At 41.1% G+C, this 22,168-nt stretch overlaps 1 protein-coding gene across 3 annotated transcripts in view; it reads right to left on the reverse strand.

Annotated features, from left to right (window-relative positions):
- Positions 1–8,701: 8,701 nt before the first annotated feature.
- Positions 8,702–22,168, reverse strand: part of KLF12 (KLF transcription factor 12) — a 234,501-nt gene continuing 221,034 nt past the window's right edge. For all 3 annotated transcript variants that reach the window (XM_014870959.2, XM_014870953.2, XM_014870958.2), the window contains one exon: positions 8,702–17,916. In XM_014870959.2, the coding sequence (XP_014726445.1) occupies positions 17,735–17,916 (182 nt within the window). In that variant the 3' untranslated portion in view covers positions 8,702–17,734. The remainder of the gene's footprint in view (positions 17,917–22,168) is intronic.

Genomic DNA, 22,168 nt, shown 5'->3' on the forward strand with positions numbered 1-22,168 from the left:
TCTCAGAATGGGAACTGAGGCTTCTGGTGAAATAAAGGAGCTTCTGTTTCTCTGCCACTGTCAGAAATGGAAATTCAGACCAATATTTTCATCAGCCTGAAATGCCAGATCAGATTAAAATCTTCATGCCAAGGGGAAGGCATTTGCTTTGAGCTGCGGTTCTTAATGCTCCTCAGCCCACCACTTTGTAGGAGCATCTCGACCTTCCTGTTCCTCCACTCGCTGGGGCAGTGCTAAAGTGTCAAATCCTTAAGAGAGGATGAGGTCTCCTGGGAATACCCCACTAGGGTGAATTCAAGCCTGATACAGGGCTGCCAGGATAAGAGGGTTACTTCAAGGAGGAAAGCACACTGGTGGAGATGTAAACTCACAGGGCCCATGAATCCTACCTACCAATTTATGATTCCCATAAACTGGATGTTGCGGCCTCTCTGCTGGGGAGAGTGAGAGGGATGAGCTGCCCCAGGGAGCAGAGCCTTTGAATCACTAACTGATCTCTTAACCTTGGACATCCTAAAGTTTGTGACAATTGAGCTGGGCTCAGGTAACACAACACAGACCATCATGGCTGGCAGCTTGAGGAAGACATCTGTCCTGTTTGGACATGTTCTTGTTCCTAAACCTTCCCAGCATTTCACACATACACAGAGCCTGCTACGAAGTGTGCTGTTGTCATAATGAAATCGCAAGGAATCAGATGGAGAAATGTGTGTTTGAGCATTTAAAGCTAGACTCATACACCACAAAACAGACTTCACAAGTAGAGGTCAAGGTGGCACCAATTAAGACAAGATTATATTTAATGGAAAGTCACCTGGATTGAATTAAGTGTATTTTCTTGGACAGGCTGGAATCAGGATAAACAAACTTCTCCAGAATTCCTAGGTGACCTTCCAATAATTATGACCAAATCTGAGTTTCAAGTCTTCAGAGCCCCCAAATTATCTTTTATATAAGAACACACATTGCTACTCGGGAGGTCTGTTTGTTGTGATGAACAGAGCATAAAATAAATCCCTCACACACAATACTGCAGGTGGAGGCTGCAAAGCAGTTTCTCTGATCAATAGAGCTAATGGGCCTCCAGTGTAAAACGCATTTTTGTAACTCCCTTTCTTTAGACCTTCTTTTTCGTCAGAAACACAGTGCCAAAAGAACTTAATGGCTTTGTTTTCCAGTCCATAAACTGCTGATATGTCACTGGTGTTGCAGTTAAGCGTACACAATAAACCCACCCAAGTTCAAGCTCATGCTACAGTCAAGCACTGGGGCCCCCACCTTTGTTTAAATTATTATTATTATTATTATTTTTGGTTTTTTTAGTTTATTGCTGCTACATATTTAAAATATGATAATGTACCTCTACATGGAAACACAGAATAAAGGAATGATACTCACCCTTCTCAGTTTGGTAGGTTCAATCTGTGGTATCTTTGCCTCTTATGCAGACAGTATGCCCAGGAGAGGCATGGAAATCAGCCTTTAATTCCTGTTAGTTTGCCAGTCTTAGCCAGCAGTCTACTTGCTCACATTAAGATGAACACTGGTCAACAGTTTTTCACCATAAGAGAGTTTCTTTTGAATATGTGTTGGTTTACTGAGGACCACTGATCCAGCCAAGACATTTAAATGCCCGCTTAATGAGTCCATGCAGGTTTTCAGATATCTAATGGGTGTCAATTATTTGGACCCTAAGAATCCCTGGTAGCTTCTTACTGAATGCACACTCTTGCTAACTTTCACTATTTTCTGTTAGTGGTGGAAAAAAAAAAGAAAAGCTCGATATTTCCAGGCAGATACAAATAACTTTCCTGAAAGTTCACTAGAAATGTCTAAAATTTTTGGTTTGAGCTCACATTGGACTATAACATAATTTCAAATACAAAAACATTTCTTGTGGACCTAAAGTAATTTTATGTATGCTTTTCAAGAATCAGCCCAACTTCCAGTCTCTCATTTAACTTACAACACCTGTCCTAAAGAAGTAAGTGCCACTCTTGCTGTATTTGCTTCACTTAAAGCTGATTTGAACATTTAAGCTCATGGCCCATGGTCTTGCCCACTGTGATTGGAGATACTGGTTTTATACTACAAATAGATTGGGCCTAGATTTTCACAGAAGATATAAAATGCTTATACTTTCACTAATGAAAATGGAGGAAAATCTGATGCAATTAACATTTTGAGTGTTTTTGTACAAGTTTTTGAAGCGTGTGTTTCTGTATTCGTTTAGTTTGAATCTTGAGGGTAAGGAACCATATTGTAAAAGAGGAGAAATGCACTCAGCATCAGTAATTATTAACAAAGCTTGCAAAGACACTTCTAAACACCTTTATGTGGGATGTACACATAAAGGTGTAATGAAAGTATAAACGGTTATATTTGGAACTGTCTGATAAAAGTGTTTTGTATCTTAGTGCTGCTGCCACATGCTCTCTTCCCCTAACTATGACCCCTAGGATCATTGTATAACCATACTTCACCCTCATCTCAGCCCCAGGGTTTTTGATACTTTCTCTTGTCCTTTCATTCCTTTACCTGACTTCACATGTCACTTCAGCTTTAGTCCTTAGCTCATGCTACAGGTGCCTGACTACCTCTTCATACTGTAGTTGCCTTCTACCCCATGCCCACCACCCTCTGCCAGGCAGGAATTAAAGACCACAACCTCAAATAGACCCAGCTGAATCTCTGTACCTGGCCTGCAGAAAGGCCAGAAAATCAATCTGCTTGTGGTAAGAGGTGTGGTGTAAGGCTTGGTCACTCAGCTGGGAACCAGTGACTGGTGGTGCCTTCCGTGGCTGGGAGTAAAGCAGTAACGTTTGCAGAAGGATACTGCCAAAGCCTGAGTTCTGCATCTTGTGCTCCTTCCACATATGAAAACACCATCTCAGACTCCAGCTACTACAGAGAAAAAAGTACTTGGTTTCACAGACGCATAGAGTGGTTTGGGTTGGAAGGGACCTTAAAGATCATCTAATTCCAAGCCTCTTGCCGTGGGCAGGGACACCTTCCACTAGACCAGGTTGCTCAAAGCCCCATCCAACCTGGCCTTGGAACATTTACAGGGATGGGGCATCCACAGCTTCACTGGGAAACCTGTTCCAGTACCTCACCACCCTCACAGTAAAGAACTTCTTCCTAATAGCTAAACTAAATCTACTCTCTTTCAGTTGAAAGCTATTACCCTTTGTCATATCATCTTGTCAAAAGTCCCTCCCCAGCTTTCTTGTAACCCCTAAAAGTACTGGAAGGCTGCTATAGGATGTCCCTGGAGCTTTCTCTTCTCCAGTTATCCAGGAGATATATTCCCTCATATATTTATCAGGCCATTCCTGACTCCTATAGCAAGGTGTCACCTTCCACTATGTCTTTGATAAGTGGCTATTGATCTACTGGATATCATCATCACTCCTGCAAGTTACAGCCAGTGAACTAACATTTGCTCACTATTGGCCTGGTTGAAATCAAGCATGAAATTGCTATGAATGCCATCCTTACTTCCTACCAAAACCCTTTCTGCTAGGATAGTCAAGGAAAATATTTTAAGCCCTGAAAGCTCCTTAAAGTTTATGGATACATGGCCATACATGTGAATCAAACTAAAGCTGACAATCCCGAAGGGCCACATTAGTTTTCCCACAAAAACACATGAATTGTAGCACTTCTGTCCCACACTTGGCGGGTTATTCATTTATTTTCATTTGCAGCAACCGTGACTGAGTTACATTCATCTTCCCAGATGTTGTTAGTGATGAAAGCTGAAGGAACAAGTCTTTTCTGATGTTGATGTACTCTGTGCCAAACCTCATCTTGAGCCCCTGGCTCCTGCTGTACTTTTCTTGTCTCTGTACTGCTGCGTTGTGATAAATGAAACTTGCAGAATCACACGTACTGTGGTACAGGAACAAGCATCTTGTCTGGGGAGTGGTCAGTGCTGGAGGCTAAAAACTTGGGCTGTGTGTACATCTGCAGAGGCTCATGTAATAACTACAGTAAAGTTATTATAACTAAAGCAAAGGTGCTGAGGCTTTGATTACAAATGTCAAACAAAATGGGAAACAAAGCAAGCCTGAGGAAGGAAAAAGGCCCCAGCTCTGTGTTCTTCTCCCCCCACCTCATCACAACAAGCAGCTTTTCTGTCTTTGTTTTATTAGCTCCAAAAGCCTTCGCAGTCTTGCCTTCTTGGCACACTTGTAAAGTCCTGGGAAGCTCAGAGTTTTCTCTCAGTTACACTGAAAAGCCACAGATGGTCTAAATGATCGTTTGTAAATAAATGAATAATAAGAACAAAAAAAGCTCTGCAGAAACCCTCTTCCAGCCTTTTCTAATTTTTTACAAAACGCCTCAGAAGCAGATTGCATACTTCACCAGCAGACTGAAACAGCCATGTTACCAATTTGCGCAGATGGAGATCAATTTCATCTCGGCTAATTCAGGGTTTTCAATTTCCATGAAGCTCCTTCCAGCTGGAAGCAGTGAAGTACCAGACCTCTGTTTGCTGAATGAGAGATGGGCACCAAAGGAGCAGCTCCCATTTCCTGCTCACATCCCTTACCTGCAGCCTGGATGTGAGACAAACTCCCCAGCACAACTGAGGCTAAAGCTCTGCTTTCATGTCCCTGCTGTCCCCTGGGGCTCTGTCCATTCCTGGGTGCAGAGGTGATGGTGCTGTGTCCAGGAACCAGCCCAGGCTGTCCAGGTGACCTTGGACCCCTCTATCATGGGGGAAGCCACACTGTCTCCTACGGGATGCTCTTTGCAGTCCAGGCTTGGGGTGAACACCTGCTACCAGGGGATGAGGGGAGAACATGCCAGGTCTGGGGGCATGTGGGGCTTTAGAGCATCCTTTAAAGCACCAGCTCAGGTGAGGGGGACAGGCATAGAAGGAGTCTGAGCATTCATCTCCTCTCTTCACGTTTTATAGAATAATAAAATGGTTTGGGTTGGAAAACACCTTAAAGGTCATCTTGTTCCAAATGCCCTGCCTTGAGCAAGGGCACCTTCCACTAGGCCAAAGCCCCATCCAACTTGGCCTGTAACACTTCTAGGGATGTGGCACCCATTTCAGCTCTAACATCTCAAACTAAAGGGATTTAAAACTGCTACTCGGCTGCTGCATACCTACGTGAACACCTGGCTCCTAAATATATTCCCAGCAGTGCTCCTGGTGCCCCAACTACCTTTAGAAAGAGCTGGTCAGTACATACCTACATACACACACACAGAGCATGCATGTGTGCTGTATAAATACACATATATATGTACTAAGCAGATACATGCATGTACTTGCATGCCTATACGTGCTAGCAGTCAGAACTCAGATGTCAGTGTAGACAAAGCAGGATAAACAAGGAATTAAAGCAGCTTTATCTGCTGGATAAAGCGATAGCTGCATCCTGCTTCCCACATCAGCCAGTCCTTTGTTTTGGCAGCACACTTCCATGAGGCTGTGGACACAGGAGAGGAAGCCATTTACCAGCAAGTCTTCTGCTGTCCCAGCCTCGGCCACGAGCAGAGAAGCTCCCTGTCATCTTGCTGATGAAGGAATTTCACTGTCTCTCTCCCAAGTCTGCCAGCTCCTCAGAAATGGTGACAAGTTGTTGCAGCAGCCAGGGCTGGATTTGCCTCTGCTGAAATGGAATAGCACAGCAGGATGGCCATGATCATCCTGGTGGAAAAGATTGAGATTTTTTTCCACCTCAAAATCAGACACAGTGTCTTAGCTAAGCTGACACAATGGTTATTTTATTTATGCTATTTGCAGTAGATTCTCTTCTACATACATAACATATTCAGTGAATATGTTTAACTTTACTTTTCCAGCCAGAGACTGCTAGATGGAGACAGAAAACTCCTTTCCAGAGCTGCAAGCTTCTGTGTTTCCATCCAGTTCCAGTGAGGGTGTTCAGCCACGAGTGCTGCCGCACCTGCTATGCCACATGTGCCACATTTACAATCCAGTTGATCATGGAAGAGGGAGATTTAATAGCTCCTTAAAAGCTGCATACCAGAGTCTCTTCAGGGCATTGCATTTTAAAGAAACACAGAGGGGAGCCCATAATAAATGTTACAAGGGGAAATACCTGTGACTGATAAGAAGCTGAGCAGATGACAAATCACAAAAGCCTCCAGAGAACCCCTCAGGAGCAGATAACCTTGAGACGTACCTGTATATAAAGATTAAACAGCAACCCGAGCTCAGCAGAGATTTATAGCGCTTTGCAAGCGTCTTGGTTTCACTGTTTGCTTTTGCAGTAGTTTCTGGACTTTATTGTTAGTTTCTGTCTGTTAATATTCTGCATAAGCCCAAAAATACAGGTGTAGAGAAGTCACCCCAGAAAAACAAAGAATTTATTTGAAATATTTTACAAGGAGGTTTTATAGATCAATATCCCCAGCAAATGAGAAAGATAACCAGGAAAGGGCACAGTGCACCTGAGAGCAAGGTTGTGCAAAGATAGTAATGAAAACATAAAGGATAAAATGTATTGACATGTTTCAGCTTACTGGCTAAATCTGGTTATTCATTCCTTTGTAAGGGGCAGGTCTAGTTATTATGGGCTATATATTTTTGGTAAGACAAGTATGTGAGGCAGTAAATGCCTTTGTGAGTATGCTTCAACAGGAAGGGTATGGCTACTGCTGCTATTCGAGGCCTCTCACAGAAAATACCCACGGGTACAAAAACCATAGCCAGTTACAGACTGGGTCAAAACCTTAACCAGAGAGCCTGTTCTGCCTAATGGCCAAAGTGAGAGGGAGGGACTCCAAATGGTCAGGTGCTATTATGGATATCAGGAAACATTTTCTCACTGTAAGGATGGCTGACCCCTGGCACAGGTTGCCTAGCAAGGTTGTGGAGTCTTCATCCTTGCAGATTCTCAAAAGCCATCTGGACACCATCCTGTGGCCTTAGGTGTCCCTGTCTGAGCAGGGGGCTGGACCACAGGACCTCCAGAGGTCAACCTCAAACATTCTGCAATTCTGGCATTTTTTGGCTTAACTGCTGAGTCATTCCAGCTTCAGTCAAATGCCTTTGGCTCTTTGTCTATTTAAAGGGTTTAACTTTGCCTGGTTTGCTAGGATGGGAGGGTGGTTTAGGTTTCCACAGAGTGCACTGCAGGCACGGCTAAAGAGATCAATTATATCTGCGGCAGCCAGACCAGAGTGCTGGCTTCACTTTGGAAAGGACACCACCACGTTTTTCCCCTAGCACTGCCCTTTCAATTCCCAACCAAAATCTCATGCCACTGGGCCACAGTGCAGCGAGCAGATCTTTCAGACAGACCCCCTCATACGGATGAGCTTCCCTGTCAGAGGCTGGACATGAGGCCTTGCACTCTAAATCCATGGGTGAAAAAGTCTGCACTGCCAGAACTCCACCTGGGAGCCAGGCAATCTCCCTGGGTTCAAGGATGATGCCGATGCGATTTTCTCTGCACGCAGAGGGAGCTGTGCTTATCTGGTCAGTAAGTGAATGTGCAATGTCGAAGGTGGTCACCGGGGCCACTCCTTGTCACGCTCACAGAGAGCCAGACGTGCCCGTAAGATGTACTTGTAACACAACGTGCCAACCTTTCATTCCAAGTGCACTGTTCAACAACGAAGGGGGAAAAAAGGGGGAGGGATTAGATGACAATTGAGCAGTTGTTTGTGCAAGTGGAAGAAATAACTTTTCAGGAACAGAGCATGGGTCAGGGCAGAGGACGGTGTGGGCGTTCACTGAGGAGATCAGACTAAACAGGCAGTGATGCATTTCATACTTATGGCACTCTTGAGAGAAAAAATTAAATTAAACACACACAGGACACTGAGGAAGAACAAACAACTTATTGTGTGGAAAGCAGAAGTGCTTTGGAAGGGCCAACGTGACTATCTGATTTTTAAATTCATCATTGGTTTGAGAGATGGAAGATCTGTTATAGCACAGACTTGGTTGAGAAACACAGCTCTTCATAAGGCTCAAAGGTCTCCAAATCACTTTGTTTACTTGTTTCTCTGCCTGTAACCATGTAACACTATGGCTTTTACTAGATAAATGATCATACTGGTTAAAAGTAAGCCGATGGGAATCCAGGGGAAAGGGAAAATTAATTTTAAGGAGAAATTTCACCAATAAAGGTGATGTGCAGCTCCAAGCCTCTGACTTTACATCCAGTTGTCCTAGACTGCTCAAACATAAAGGAAGCTTTTTCATGGAATGGTCAGACACAAGGGAGAAGTCCATAGGCCTCAGTGTCCCTAGGAGCAATCACAAACACTAATTCTCTCCAACCAGGTAAGAACTTGCCATTTCCAGTGTGCCACTGCCCTCCTCCAGCAGCTGTTCCTTCACTTCAGGGGCATGCAGTGAACAAACATTCCTCTGGCTGCACAGGTCCCTTAGAGATGCTGCACAGCAACTGCACCAGCCTCCTCACACACAGGGAAAGGAGAGGGGCAGAAGCAAAGAGTTCCCCTTTTAAAGTACTCGGGGAACTCGGATTATATAATAAGGCAAAATATTTTTATATCATCCTAGGACATTTTTTGTTTATACTGCTGAGAGCTATTTTATTTGTTTCAGCTTTGCCATAGATGCACAAATTCTGTGAAAGGAGAAAGAATGTCTAGTCTCTATTGTGGCTTTTAAAAAAATCAGAAAAGCAAGTAAAATGCATTTCTTAAGCAAACATTCCATTAAAAAAATCACTATATGTTTATAGAAAACAAAGATTTAATTTTAAAAAGTTAATAACTAGGTATTCCAGAAGGTTTGAGTCATTGACAGTAATAATTAGGGGATTTGTTCCATACAAAATGCTTTATTTAACCTTCATGCCTCCATTCAGATAATTGTACAAATGCATACATTTAAAGGTTTAAACTCTATTTCAATTCACAGCTCAATTCATAGGAAAGTTGAATACAGAAAAGCAATGCACCAACAAAATATGTCTGAGACACCATTTAAAACGATAACACTTGTTCATTTAAATCTTTGAGAATAGAGTGGAATAATCATCCTCTGACAGAATTTCATTAGGGGACTCCCTTTACATTATCATAGGGCAAAAATCACCTTTTTACAGTAAGAGGAAAAAAAGCTCTGAGTATATTTACAATACATACACTATACATAAATACAAGAACAACACTTACATAATATTAATAAACTTATAACATAGGCATTGCCTAAACACTACATAGTATATAAATGCAGAGGAAACTATTGGGAAATTAGATCTTCAGAAGTTTACTTTAAGTTTTGAAGAAAAGTAATTTTTGTATTTAAAAGCTTTTGAAAAGAAGGCAAAAGAAAGTCTAAAAAACTAATATGTTTGCCTGCTAGCACTTGTATTTTTATTCCTTTTAAATGTAGGAGCTCTATTGACACTACTATCTCTATGGGGTTACCAATAATGGCCCTCCCTTCTGCATCTTATCTAGGAAAAAGATTGAGGTGCTGTACATACTAATTCCATTGCTGTGAAGCTTCAGTCCCAAATGAATCGCTTGGTAAACTACGGGATGTTTTTGTATTTTTACACAGGAGGATCAAATGAACACTCATTGGTACATACAACAGTAATGACCCGATTAGAAGGAACAATTTGGGGCCAAATACAATCCCATCCTTAGGTTTTCATTCAAATAACACCATGGGGGAATTTGCTTTGTCCATAAGTAACTTGCCAATAATTTTATTTTTCAGTATTGTTGTTTTTTTCCTGAACACAGCTGAAAGAACTTTCTGATTTAATGGTATTTTTGACCCCACATGTTGATAGCAGTGTCCAAATTTCTCTTTCCCTTGATGTGTATGAATGCATGTGCCTGTGTATGGGTTGAAGGTCTTAAGGCTGATGGTGCATGAAACTTAAGCAATTCATTACTATCTCTGTGTATATTCCACAAATGTGCAAATGGGAAATACAACTTTGTAAGGACAGACAGAAGGTCAAGAGAGCATATTGTGTAGGTGTTCAGTGAAGAACTTACATTACCAAGGAAGCCATGTATAGGACAATCAGGAAAGAAACCATGCATTTTAAAGATGGAAATGAGCAGTGAAAAAGTCTGAAACCAGAAATGACAACAATTCTGAATCGTGAAAAATATTAGTTCAGCCATGAAGATTTGGCTCAAGTTGTCTTTCCAAAGCTCTTTTATATCTAGAAATGCAGGGAGAGGGAGAAAAGTGGTATCTGAACCTATTTGTGTATTTCATGGTCCATGCATATGACAATCCATCAAAGCCATTGCCTGTGGTCCCATATCAGACACTGAATAACTGTTTTTTAAATGCTGAGGTCACAGCACAGAGCAAGGTTTAACAATGCGTGAACCACCTCTTCTTTTGTAACTGAGAGCACCTTGGCTCACTGAAACTTTTGACTCTGAATTGGGAAAGATGTTGAAGGTCATTCATATGGACAATGGGATCTCAAGGAAATTTTTTTATTCTTATTTTTGTAATAGATGAAATTCATATGCCCAGTTTTGTTTCTCTGGAGGACTGAAAAACTCTCTATTGAATAATGTAAAAGTTACCACAAGGGTAATTATTTCATAATTCAAAGTCAGTGAGCATGAGCTGCTATAGAATAATGCTGGCAAAGCAAAAAAAACCCCAACAAAACCAAACCCAAATAAAACAAAAAACCCCAAAAAGTAAAACCAAAACAAGACAGACTAAAAAAAGAAAAAAAAAAGGAAAAAAAAAAAAGAACCCTTACTCAGAGTTTGCTTTTCAGAATGAAGGGGGAAAAAAACTGTCTCATTTTGGGATGGTGAAGACAAGGTGCCCTTTCCTACTGAAGAACTAACACATGCAGGGCTGGAATCGGCCAAACCTTCCAACGTGGCAACTTTCTAAAGGTGCCCCCTCATAGTGTTGTTGCTCCAGAACAAAGAACTGAACACTCTTCTCCAAGAAGGGCTCAGGTACTGGGTAAGAAACTAGATTCCTTTGTCCTTCTGACAACACAGTCCCTGATGTTCTCCTGAAATCCCCAGCATGAGTTGCATTCTTCTATGTGCTTAATACCTGGAACTAAGCTCGGGACAACAGAATAAGTATATGTATATTCTGATGGGATTATTTTCACCAGCGGTTAACATTTAAATTTGTTACTGAATGAGCAACCTTGTCAAGTAATTAACTCATGTGCATGAATATCTAATTGTTACATGTGTGTCCACATGCACTCTTTTTTTTTGGGAGGGGGTTGTTTTTGCACCTGCACTTTCATCTGTGTACAAGACTCCAGCGACAACCCACTGATGGCAGCAGAAGTCTAGACGAAATGCAGAATTTTTGAAATACCGCATTTTGTCTAGATAAATGACAGGTAAAAATTCAGAAGATGAAAAGCAATCTTCCTTGGCAGAGGCATCAGGACAACCAATTACATTTTGATTTCCAATAAATTAATTTTTAAAAATAGAAGAAGCATGAGGGCTGGCATTACACTGCTATTTTAAGAATCCATTAGCAGTAGTTAATATTTACAAAAAAACTGAGAAAAAACAAGAGTGCACGAGTCACAGCTGGCCATTTTCTGGTAAGATCAATTAGTCTACTGATGCAAATGTTTAGGCCGCTCAATATAAAAATCTCCACACTTCATTTTAGGAATACTGACTTCTTGTTTTCTATTCAAATAATCTCTAGACTGAGAGTCCCCAATTTTTCACTCATTTGTCCCCAAAAGAAAGAGAAGTGATATATTTTGTCCACTCATGAAGTCAACCAAGATGGTAGTAAATACTATGAGCATTACATGATGAAGAGAAAGGAGACATAAGGTGAACTCTTGTGTTTCCAGAGTTCAATGCAGAGGATTTCTCAAGAGAATCCCTGTTCTACTATATTCCCTAAAAAAAGCTCCATTGGGCTTATTGCTGGTTTTGGATTACTTCACTAGAGAATACCCTGGATATACAGGCATATCCAACATAAATTGGGAAGAAATTCCCTAAAACACTGCTTTGACAATGACCTCCAATCACACCTACTGAGAATCGGTACAGCTACAAGTCATTTGTAAACTAAGATTTATTTTCTTCTTACAAATATATGACAGATGTTATCTGATAAAATAACTAAAACCTCTAACACAGTATCTCAACATGTGAACATACAAATGGCACTTTGTGTTTGTTTCTGTGCTGCATTATTGTTCTCCAAGTAAAATTTCATTTTCACCTTATTGTTAACAGAATCCCATTAAGTTATTGCTGTGTAAAAGTATAGGAACATCCCATCAGTTCTAGTTACAGGCACTTTCAGTTTCTGTTTCACCTTTAAAATAGATTTCAGGCTATCTCACTGAAGTGTATGTGTACTTTAAATGTCAGAACTGTCCTATTACAATGGATATTCTTGACATGTTACTGCACCTAGAAGACTAAACTCCCCTGGAATCAGCAAAAAGCAGCTGCCTATTTCAGCTCTGCAACCTTTAATCAGGATGCACTGTAGTTGGGGAAATACAAGAAGAAATAAAATCATATGAGTGTTTGCCATTCCTGTATCTGCAGTTCATTGTAAAATGTCAGAAGGAAAAAAGAAATCACAAACCGCCAAATCTTTCATATGGTTTTCATTTTGTTTAAGTGTTTTCTTCCTTTATTCAGTCAAAGACATAGAGCATTGACTTATTTGACACTGAAGGACTCAGTATAACTTTGCTATATCACACACCATCTGCAAAACAGCAAAGAAGTGGCCACTCCATTTTGCAGAGAAAACACACTCTGATAAAACAGAACAATTTACTTCTTGTGTTTTGTGTTTAAGCTTTGCAAGGCATTATCCTAACAGTCTTCCCAATGAAAATTGAAGGTAAGGATTGCTTAAAAATATATTTCATTTAAGCTACTTAACACCCCACATAAAACTATCAGTTGGAAAATACTTCTCCATTATCATGAATATTACAGAATATTTTAACCGTTACAAGTATAGTAAAATTCTTTCAAGTTACTTTGATTTGTAAAGATGCAGTATCCTTACAGTTACATTTTTATGCCAAAACTTGATTTATTGTGGAGAATTTAAGCCTTTTCAGTGTTCCAGTGGGCATGACTTCATAAGCATGCATTACACAGCAACTGCTACGCTACAGCAAAACTGTGAAAATACAACAATTTCTTTGTGCAATTCTCCAGTCATGTATCACAGGCAAAGGCATAACACAATAACATGAGCTGGTTTCTTAAGGTAGTATTTTCCATAACAGTGTTTACTTTAAATTCTTATTTTCCTGGGGGTTTTTTTGAGTTTTTTTCCCCTAAATTTTAAGTAAACTTGTTTATTACCTGCACATGGGTAGAGACACTTGGAAATGCTGGGGTTCACATGCATGAGTGTAAGGATGAGCCTGTGGGAATAGCATGGATTTACTGAACGATCTTAAGACTTGACTGCTGTGGAAGATGTAGTTTCATACAGTGACCTTTCCAAACCCAAATTCAAACTAAAAAGTAAGTGAGATATTATTAGTCACACTTACTCTGATTTTGAGATACCCACCTTCAATAAAGGAGAAAGAGATTTTTTTACATTAAACAGCATTTATTATCAGAAGATAAATTTATAAATGGCAACTAGATACATTTTCAATGTGGCTAATGGAAAATGAGACTTATGATCACTGTTATTCTCATTATTAAAGGGGAGAAAGGCTGTCCAGCTATTTGTCCATGCTCTGCACTGCAAGTTTACCAAATGTCAACATCACTGACGTAATTTTCAACACTGTTAATTTTGTTATACATTACTCCAGCAAATAATTATATATACAAGTCAGTCTAAAACTATTTAATTAATTATGTAAGCATGAGAGAGAATAAGGAATACTGCATCTTCATCCCCAAGTAAAAACTGCTGTTGCAATGAGCCAATTTTACAGTGCTGAATATAAGGGGCACTCAAAAAATAGTGACACAATTAAAATTTTTAAAAGTTCTGTATCAAAGCTTTTTCCTAATTACATTTTCCTAAAAAGTTGGCTTCTGAGGTTTCCTGACAAATCCGTTTAGAACTTTTGAAAGTACATGAAATCTGACAATTCACGACATAATTTCCCTTGCAAGCCGTAAGGTGCAATATCATGACATGGTGGACTGAAATCTCTGTCTGGGACACTGTATATTTGTATATTTGTGTATCCTCACTGTTCAACTAAGATGGACCTACTGGATTGTGTCAGGAAGAGATCTGGTATTTCTGCATGCTACACATGATGTAAGCCTTTGCCACAGCCATGAAATGTCAGAGACCTGTGGCGGGGTACCAGGATTTTTGAGGAAGCTACCCTGGAGCAATTGCCCATGGTCTTTGCATGAGCACAGCAACTTGGCAGGTCTGAACCACAGCCAATAAAGGCAAAGACACACTGAGTATCTGGGGGACACCAGCTCCACATTCAAACACCCCCATCCTACCAAATAACTTCTCTTAAAATACTTCTGAAGGGGACAAAAACCAGAAAACAACCCCACAGAGTAACTGGGATCAAAGCCTGCAGGTGCTGGTATGAATGAGAACCTCATCAAGAACCATACTGTGTACTTGAAACCCAGTGGTGGACTACTGCTGGTTGTGCAAGTCACCTACAGGTGACAGCAGCATGAGAAGCCCTTGAGCATGTGCTGGAGGTTGAGGACGTCATTCCTACCTGTGAAATAACAAAATGTAGCACACGCTCCTTTACCTTTTGGCTTCATTCTCCTACCACTGCCACACTCTGTGCCTGTGACCCCTGGCATTAGTGCTGTTTTAACCCTCTATCACTTTGGGGTTCTTTCAATAAAACCAGACCCTCTTTCTGTTGCAGTGTTTCCAACGCATAAAATAACAGGCAACCAGCTGAAAAACCAGGGATTCACACAGACCAACCTCAGCCTTGGGAGATGAGCCTCTCCAGGGTCTGTCACACATATGCTTCTCCACAGGCATTTCAAAGCTGAATGCTAAAATTTAAGGCCTCTCCATTTCTCTTGTTGTTTTTCTGTCTTCATTGACTACAGGGGAAGCCTAAAGAGGAACACTCATCTCTCCCAGTTGCACCCTGCCTTTAAGAGTAACATCACATCCTCCTGTATGCCGACAGAATGCCCAGTAAGAGTTTCTGCTCAAGCAAACATGATTTTCTATGAGAAGAAAAAAAAAATCACAGATCCCCAAAGGAATTCTGTATGCTATTGGTTCTTCAACTGAATTACTGCTATTCAAATAATTAGTTGGCAAAATATGCTTGGGCAGGAAAAAATTTTATCAATGGAGTTCTACCTGACCTGACTTCTTTCCCCAAATGCTAACAATGACAGATGCATTTAAGGGGATGATATTCAAGTACACAAAAAACAGACCTCAGACATAATCCATGAAACACCTCACACACAATACTTTGACAACCAGTTTTTTAAATCCACAGTAGTAATGCTGCTGGTAAAGACACAGTTCTGCTGCCCTGCAATGCCTAAGAAGCCCTGCTCTGTCCCTGATTTGGAGATGGGTTCTAGAATGTCATCGAATTTGGTGGAAGTACATCACTGACATGGCCAATGGGAATGGATAGAGGCATTTTTCCCACAACAGCTGTGAATAATTTGTGTTGAGTTTCTCTGCTGGCCATTCAGCAGTGGGAAGCCTGACCTTTAACAGTAGTAAGTTCTTTCAGAGAGCTGATAAACTACCCATACTGGGGAATTTTAAGGATATTTAAAGACAATCAAACTCCAGGGTCTTGTGAATGCTATTATAAGGTATTATCCCAGTCATATTAATCCTCAATTAACTGTAATTGCTTTTGTATCTGTATGAGTCCTCTGTGTTGTTTTTTCTTAAAGATTACCTTGATTTCAGAATTCCCCCAACATTACTACATTTACTTCAGGAATCTGATATTAACTGAGATAGTCAAACATTTAAAAACAAACAAGTGGCATCACAAATTTAATCTGTGCAGTTCATGGAACAAAATATTCATAATTAAATGCATTGCAAAAGACCTTTATGTTTACATCTTTCATCTCTAAGCTATGAAAATCTCAACACTTGGAAAATATTGCCAAGCCTCCCCTTTGTCAAATTTAGCTGAATAGGCAGATCCTTGTGAGGAAAGAAAACAGAAAAACACTATTCTGTTTGCATGAATAACTGATGACTAAGAGTTTCTCTCTTTCCTACATAATTCAATTAATACAAATTGGTTTGCAATTATAGGGCTGTATGGGAATGATCAAGAATTTTCTTTTATTTAATCTGAAAAGGCTTGGATTGAAAATCCCAGCAGAGGCAGCCACTGGTACCCATACAGAGGGCCATTTATATCCTACTAGACAGCTGGCAAAATCTTGTTATTCCCTAACTCCCAGGGAGAAATATAATGTCTTGCAGAGCACCACTGCAGAAATAATTCTCTGGCCTACTTACAGTTCATCTACTACCTCCTCAACAATCAACTCTTTCCTTTATCTATCCTGCTTTTCAGACACAAGTATGATGTTAAAGGAAAAAGAAGTACTTAATTGTGGCACCTAGCAGGTCAGTGAAACCAGCAAAAAGATTAACTTAAATGCTTAAATTTTTTATGCTGTTTCTGCATACCCCTCACTTCTGTTGGTGTGGAGTAAATTATTGTCTCAAGAGCCATTTTATTCATTATTGCTTTTTTTCTCTGCAAGAGATGCAGCCGTTTCTTCTCTGTTTTGTTTTGATGATACATTCAATTCCATTTCATGAATGGCTATACCACTAACCTTGGTACCAGCAAGTACAAGATCTGACTACTTCCTTGGGTTCAAATAATGGCTGTGGGGAAGAGGATACCTGCATGAAAGAAAACGGCACATTGAGAATAGGGTAGTAGTTTTTAGGTGGGCTCTTTCTACACAAATCAGAAAATGGATCTAAATAAGTCCATGGTAAAATACAGATACTTAATATATTTCAGCAGAGATGCTGCTGCCCTTTGCTTATTTTACAGACTTCAACAACAACAATAATGAAAGAAAAGAAGGGGGAAAAAAAAGATAAAAGAAAAAGGTTAAATGGCTGGTGTCCTCTAGGGCATAATGACAAATTGTGGTATGATATTAAAAATGCCACCATCATTATTGCAAAAGTCTGATCAAGCAACCCTCCAGCTCCAGCAGTGGGACCTCTCCAGCAGAATCTTCTTGCCTACTCACACGCAGCTTGTCTGTAGCACAGCTCCGGTGCAGTGTGGACACCGGCCAGATGGTACTGGAAACAAGGGGAAAAGATGGCATAATACAGATATAGCGGTCTTGCTCTCATCATCATCATCATTGTCATCATCATCATCATCATCATCAGTTTGTGATATCTATCCTCCAATCAGCAGTGATTTTTTTCAGGAACAAAATGTCTGGCAGCTGAGAAAACATACAAGCTATAAACATTTTTTGTCAAAGGATGCAGCATGTAAAATAATGCCCATTCCTGTAGCATCTCGGCTGCTATTTCCCAGGTGATTGTGATGACACTTTCAGGGGGTAGCCATGCTGAGGGGCAGACAGGGTTAACTTCAGATGGCGAGGAGAAGAGTGGCACTTCTTTTCCTGCTTTTTTAAAATTTCTGCTATTATTTCTTGTTACAGACATCAGGGAAAGCCCTGCCTGTTAACACTGTAGAGGGGGATTCAGCCCTGCTGAATTCACTGTGGGTAGTTAAGAGACCCAGCTCTTAAACTCGGCTGGAACAGGTAGCGTTTCTCAAACCAGCATGTGCCTGCGGCGGTGGAGCGCCAAGTGATCCGAGCGGGAGAAGCTGCGGTCACAGTCTGCACACTTGAATGGCTTCACTCCCGTGTGCTTGCGGTAATGCCTCGTCAGTTCATCGGATCGAGCAAACTTCCAGGTGCAGCCTTCCCAGGTACATTTGTAGGGTTTTTCTCCTGGGAGAAACAAAAGAAAGAGGGGAAGGGGGAAAAACAGGTTGTGACTTTCCCCTTGTTGCTATTAATCCCCACAATCCCCTCTGCATGCTTCCCGTGAACACGCACTGCTTAGGAGTTGCTTTAGGCCAAATTACACAATTATGAGGTACTAGGATCTGCTGAATATAAGGAAAAGAGCCTTGAGATTTATCATCCCTGTGGCATTCACATGACTAAGAAAATCAACAGGATTAAGGCAATAATATAGATCCTACCTTGCAGGGGTAATGCGAGGATTAACACCAGGACACAGGGCTGTGTAATTATTCTCATGATTACCATACAGGTTTGCAACCCCTATCTGGTCAGGCTATACTTTCTCCTCATATGACCAGATTACCTGATATTTCTGCAATTTACCATGGGCTGACACAGACTTCTCATTATTCTACTATGTTTATGAAGGTTTCTGATTATTTGTGTAAACAGCACTCCAAGACATTTCTTAGTAGGCTGGTAAAAATCAACTACAATTTCCCAATGAAACATAAAAATTATATCTGCAAAACCTCCTCTTTACTTACTGCACTTACGTTCAGTAAAATTAATTTTGCATAAGATGGTACTAGGAATGGTGTACAATTTTTAAATGTACTTAGCCATGAGACTTGCACAACACTGTTCATAAATACCCATTTACTTTAGTGAGCTCGGACTTGAGCTAATGCAGATTTTTGGAAAATCTAACCATCTTGCTTTATATTTAAGGGTAAGAATGATGTTGTATCATGTCAGAGGAGAAGATTAATACAGCCAAACTGGATTTTGTGCTTGCATAAAGCAATCTATTTAAAATACCACTTTTGCCATGTTTTTAGGCTAGACTTCTTTGTGACTTCTATCACTCACCTTCAGTGTCTATAGAAATGCTCTTGGCAGTTACCTTGATCCCACAGTTCAGCATAAACCAAAACTGAGGAAAGGAAACAGTGTGAGGTCCGTATTTATCTTTCTTTTGTTGCATCTAAAATTTTACTTCCTCTTCTGAAACCAGCTAATCAAAACGTGGACAGCAAAAGAGCATCTCTGCAACAACTGTTTCCTTTGTTAGGCACAACCATTCTTCAGTTATTTATTATCTCTCATGAATCATGAGCAGCTTGCAAGAAACTATTTCAATTATATGAACCACTGATGTAACACTTGCTTTCTCTCGTGGGCAGAACCTCCCTCCTTGCGTCTCTTCAAAAGTCAATAAATGCTTTGCGGAGAGCCCTTGGTTTCAAAAGAAAATCCTCAAGTAAGAGTATCATCACAAAGTTACAACAACTCTGAAAAATCCAGCTGAAATGGCCTCTGTAAGGAAACTCAGTGCTGTACAGACATCAGCACGACATGTCAGTGAGGTTGTCAGCAACATTTGAGCTCCCTGGGTTGGTACCTTCTGTGCACCATCTGGGCTGTGCTGCAGTTTTGATGTCAGACGTGGGTGGGAAACAGTTGCTGTGAGGAGAACCCAGCAATCAGGGCTCTGACCACAACCTGTAGTTGCACCAGCAACAACTCACCCTAGATAATTTTGTACTCCCCAACCAAGCACAGAGCACCAAATAATGCTCATTGTCACCGGGTGACCACAGTGTTGGGTATCTCAAATCCAGCAGTTGCTGGACAGGCAGGCAGAAGCTACATGGCAGATGGTGGAATGCACACTCTTGCCAATGACACAGTGCTACGAAATGTGCTCAAATTCACCACCAAACTGTCTTACATAGATATTCTTGCCACAAGCAGTTGGTGCAGAGCACTGTACAAATATAGCAGTACCCCTATCCAAACTCGGCAGGTTGATTCCAATGCACTCATCACACCAGATCAACATTTTCCAAGTGCAGCCCTTGTCCTTGTCCATCTCTCAACACACTTTTAAACTCTTTTGCTCACCAGATACTACCTTGGTTTGCTTCTTTGGCCACAGACACTTTCAGACAACAGATATTTCTTAGGCTCTGGATTCTTTCTTAAAAGCATCTGAAATTTTAAACATCTTCAGGAATGGAGACTCAACTACTTCACTGGACAACCAGGGTGAGGAATTTTTTCCTAATATCCAGTCTAAACCTACCTTAGTGCAACCTTGGTGTAACTGGAGGCCATTTCCTTTCGTCCTATCGCTTATTATCGGGGAGAAGAGACTGACCTCCACTTTTCAACAACTTCCTTTCAGGTTATTTGTAGAAAGCAAAGAGGTTCCCCCTGGCCCTCTTTTCCTCCAGGCTGAGGAACCTCACTTCTCTCAGCCATTCCTCATAAGACTTTTGCTCCAGACCCTCCAACAGCTCCACTGCCCTTCTCTGGACACACTCCAGCAGCTCAATGCCCTTCTTGTAGTGAGAAGGACAAAATTCAACACAGGATTCAAGGTTGGGCTCATCAGTGCCAAGTGCAAGGGGACAATCATTGCCCTGGTCCTACTGGCCATACTATTTTTGATACAGGCCAGAGGCCATTGGCTTTCTCAGCCACCTGGGCACTCTGCTGGCTCATGTTCAGTTGCTGTTGACCAGCACCCCCAGGTCCTTTTCTGCTGGGCAACTTTCCAGCCTCTCTTCCCCCAGCCTGTGGTGCTGCATGGGGTTTGTTGTGACACAAATGCAGGATCCAGAACTTGGCCTTGTTGGCTCTTAAACAACTGGCCTTGGCCCATAAATCCAGCCTGTCCAGACCCCTCTGCAGAGCCTTCCTACCCTCCAGTAGATCAACACTCCCCAATTTGGCATCATCTGCAAACTTACTAAGGGTGCACTCAATCCCCTTGTCCAGATCAGTAATAATGATATTAAAGATATCCAAGAAATCCTTCCCCTTGGTGCACAGAATTCTAGATCTTCCTTCCCTCAACAGAAAACAGGGTACCCAGCAGAAGGGGATACTTTACATGAGAAGTACCAGAAACAGTTTTTTTAGTTCATCCATTAAAACAGTATCATTTCAGGTAAGAAACGAAATCAGCTGTGGGAAGGATGTGAGTACAGATCACTCAGCTGGAGTTCCCACGTGTTGCTTCCAGCGTCCCTCCTCAGTGAGTCTTGCCTACCCAGCCCTCACGGAGCTATGTGAAATAGACAGGACTGGCAACATTCCTTGCAAGGTATTCACTCCACTGAAGGAGAATCAGTCTTACAAGCTCAACCTAAGAGTACCTCTTGTTGTTTTCAATTAAATATATACGTTCAGTGAAAGAAAGAAAAAACCAGCAGCATTAATATGAAGATATTCACTCACATGCATCTTAAAAAGGCCACTGTAAAGACAACTGTAAAAAGTATCACTATGGTTAATCAACATTTTATGCAAGTCTAATTTTTAGGGAAAGAATAGTACTACTACTTTTCTCTTAAACAGCTATATTACCTGTGCATGCTCGAGGGCTAGAAAAAAAATTTCCTTCATATACTCTTAAACTTATGTTTGGTGTCATCCCAGACATGAAGACTAACCACTGAGTTTGTCAAAACCAGAAGACCCAGGAGTTTAAATGATGGAGAAAGGACCAGCAGAAGCAGAATTGCTACAAGCTGAGCAGCTGGTGTCAGCTATCTCACACCAGCTTTGTCTGACGAGAGCGTGAGCGCTCCTGGTAGAAATCCTCAGTGCGACTAACAGGGATGAGCTGGGCCTAAGCAGGGCAACCCAGAGAGCAGTGCATGAGGAGGTGGACAAAACTGGAAGAACTTAACCACGGTGCATACGTATTTCTGTCTATCTATCTATCTATCTATCTATCTATCTATCTATCTGCATTTCAAGACTGGATTGCAGTGGAGTCGAAGTCAGACACTCAGCCATTCTGACTCAGACACTTCTGTCTCTTCTGTGCGAGCACTTGACTTTAAGTGTTTAAGAAACTCTTGGGCTTAAAGTACGGGCACGTTTTGACTCCTCATGCACTCAGACACTCAAATTCTCCTTCAGCTTTCAGGAGCAAATGCAGGCTGTGTGAGTTTTGCCTGGGGTGGTGGAAACACAGGAATGAAGAAGTCAAAACAGTAGACAGTTTTGGGAAACTGGAAGCAAGAAGAGCTGCAGAAAGAGACTAAAAACATGTGGCAATTAGGAGGAGGAGAAAAGGAAAACCAGAAGAAGATAAAATCCTGTGAGTTCAATATTCTGAATTTGTGAAGTTTTAAAGAGCCTATCAATTTAAAAATAGGTGCCTGAAGCAGTGGACATTTGCTGACCCTCTATTTTTGCAAGTGCCTTTGAGAGC

The sequence above is a fragment of the Sturnus vulgaris genome, chromosome 2 (assembly GCF_052056855.1).
Source record: "Sturnus vulgaris isolate bStuVul1 chromosome 2, bStuVul1.hap1, whole genome shotgun sequence".
Taxonomy (NCBI): domain Eukaryota; kingdom Metazoa; phylum Chordata; class Aves; order Passeriformes; family Sturnidae; genus Sturnus; species Sturnus vulgaris.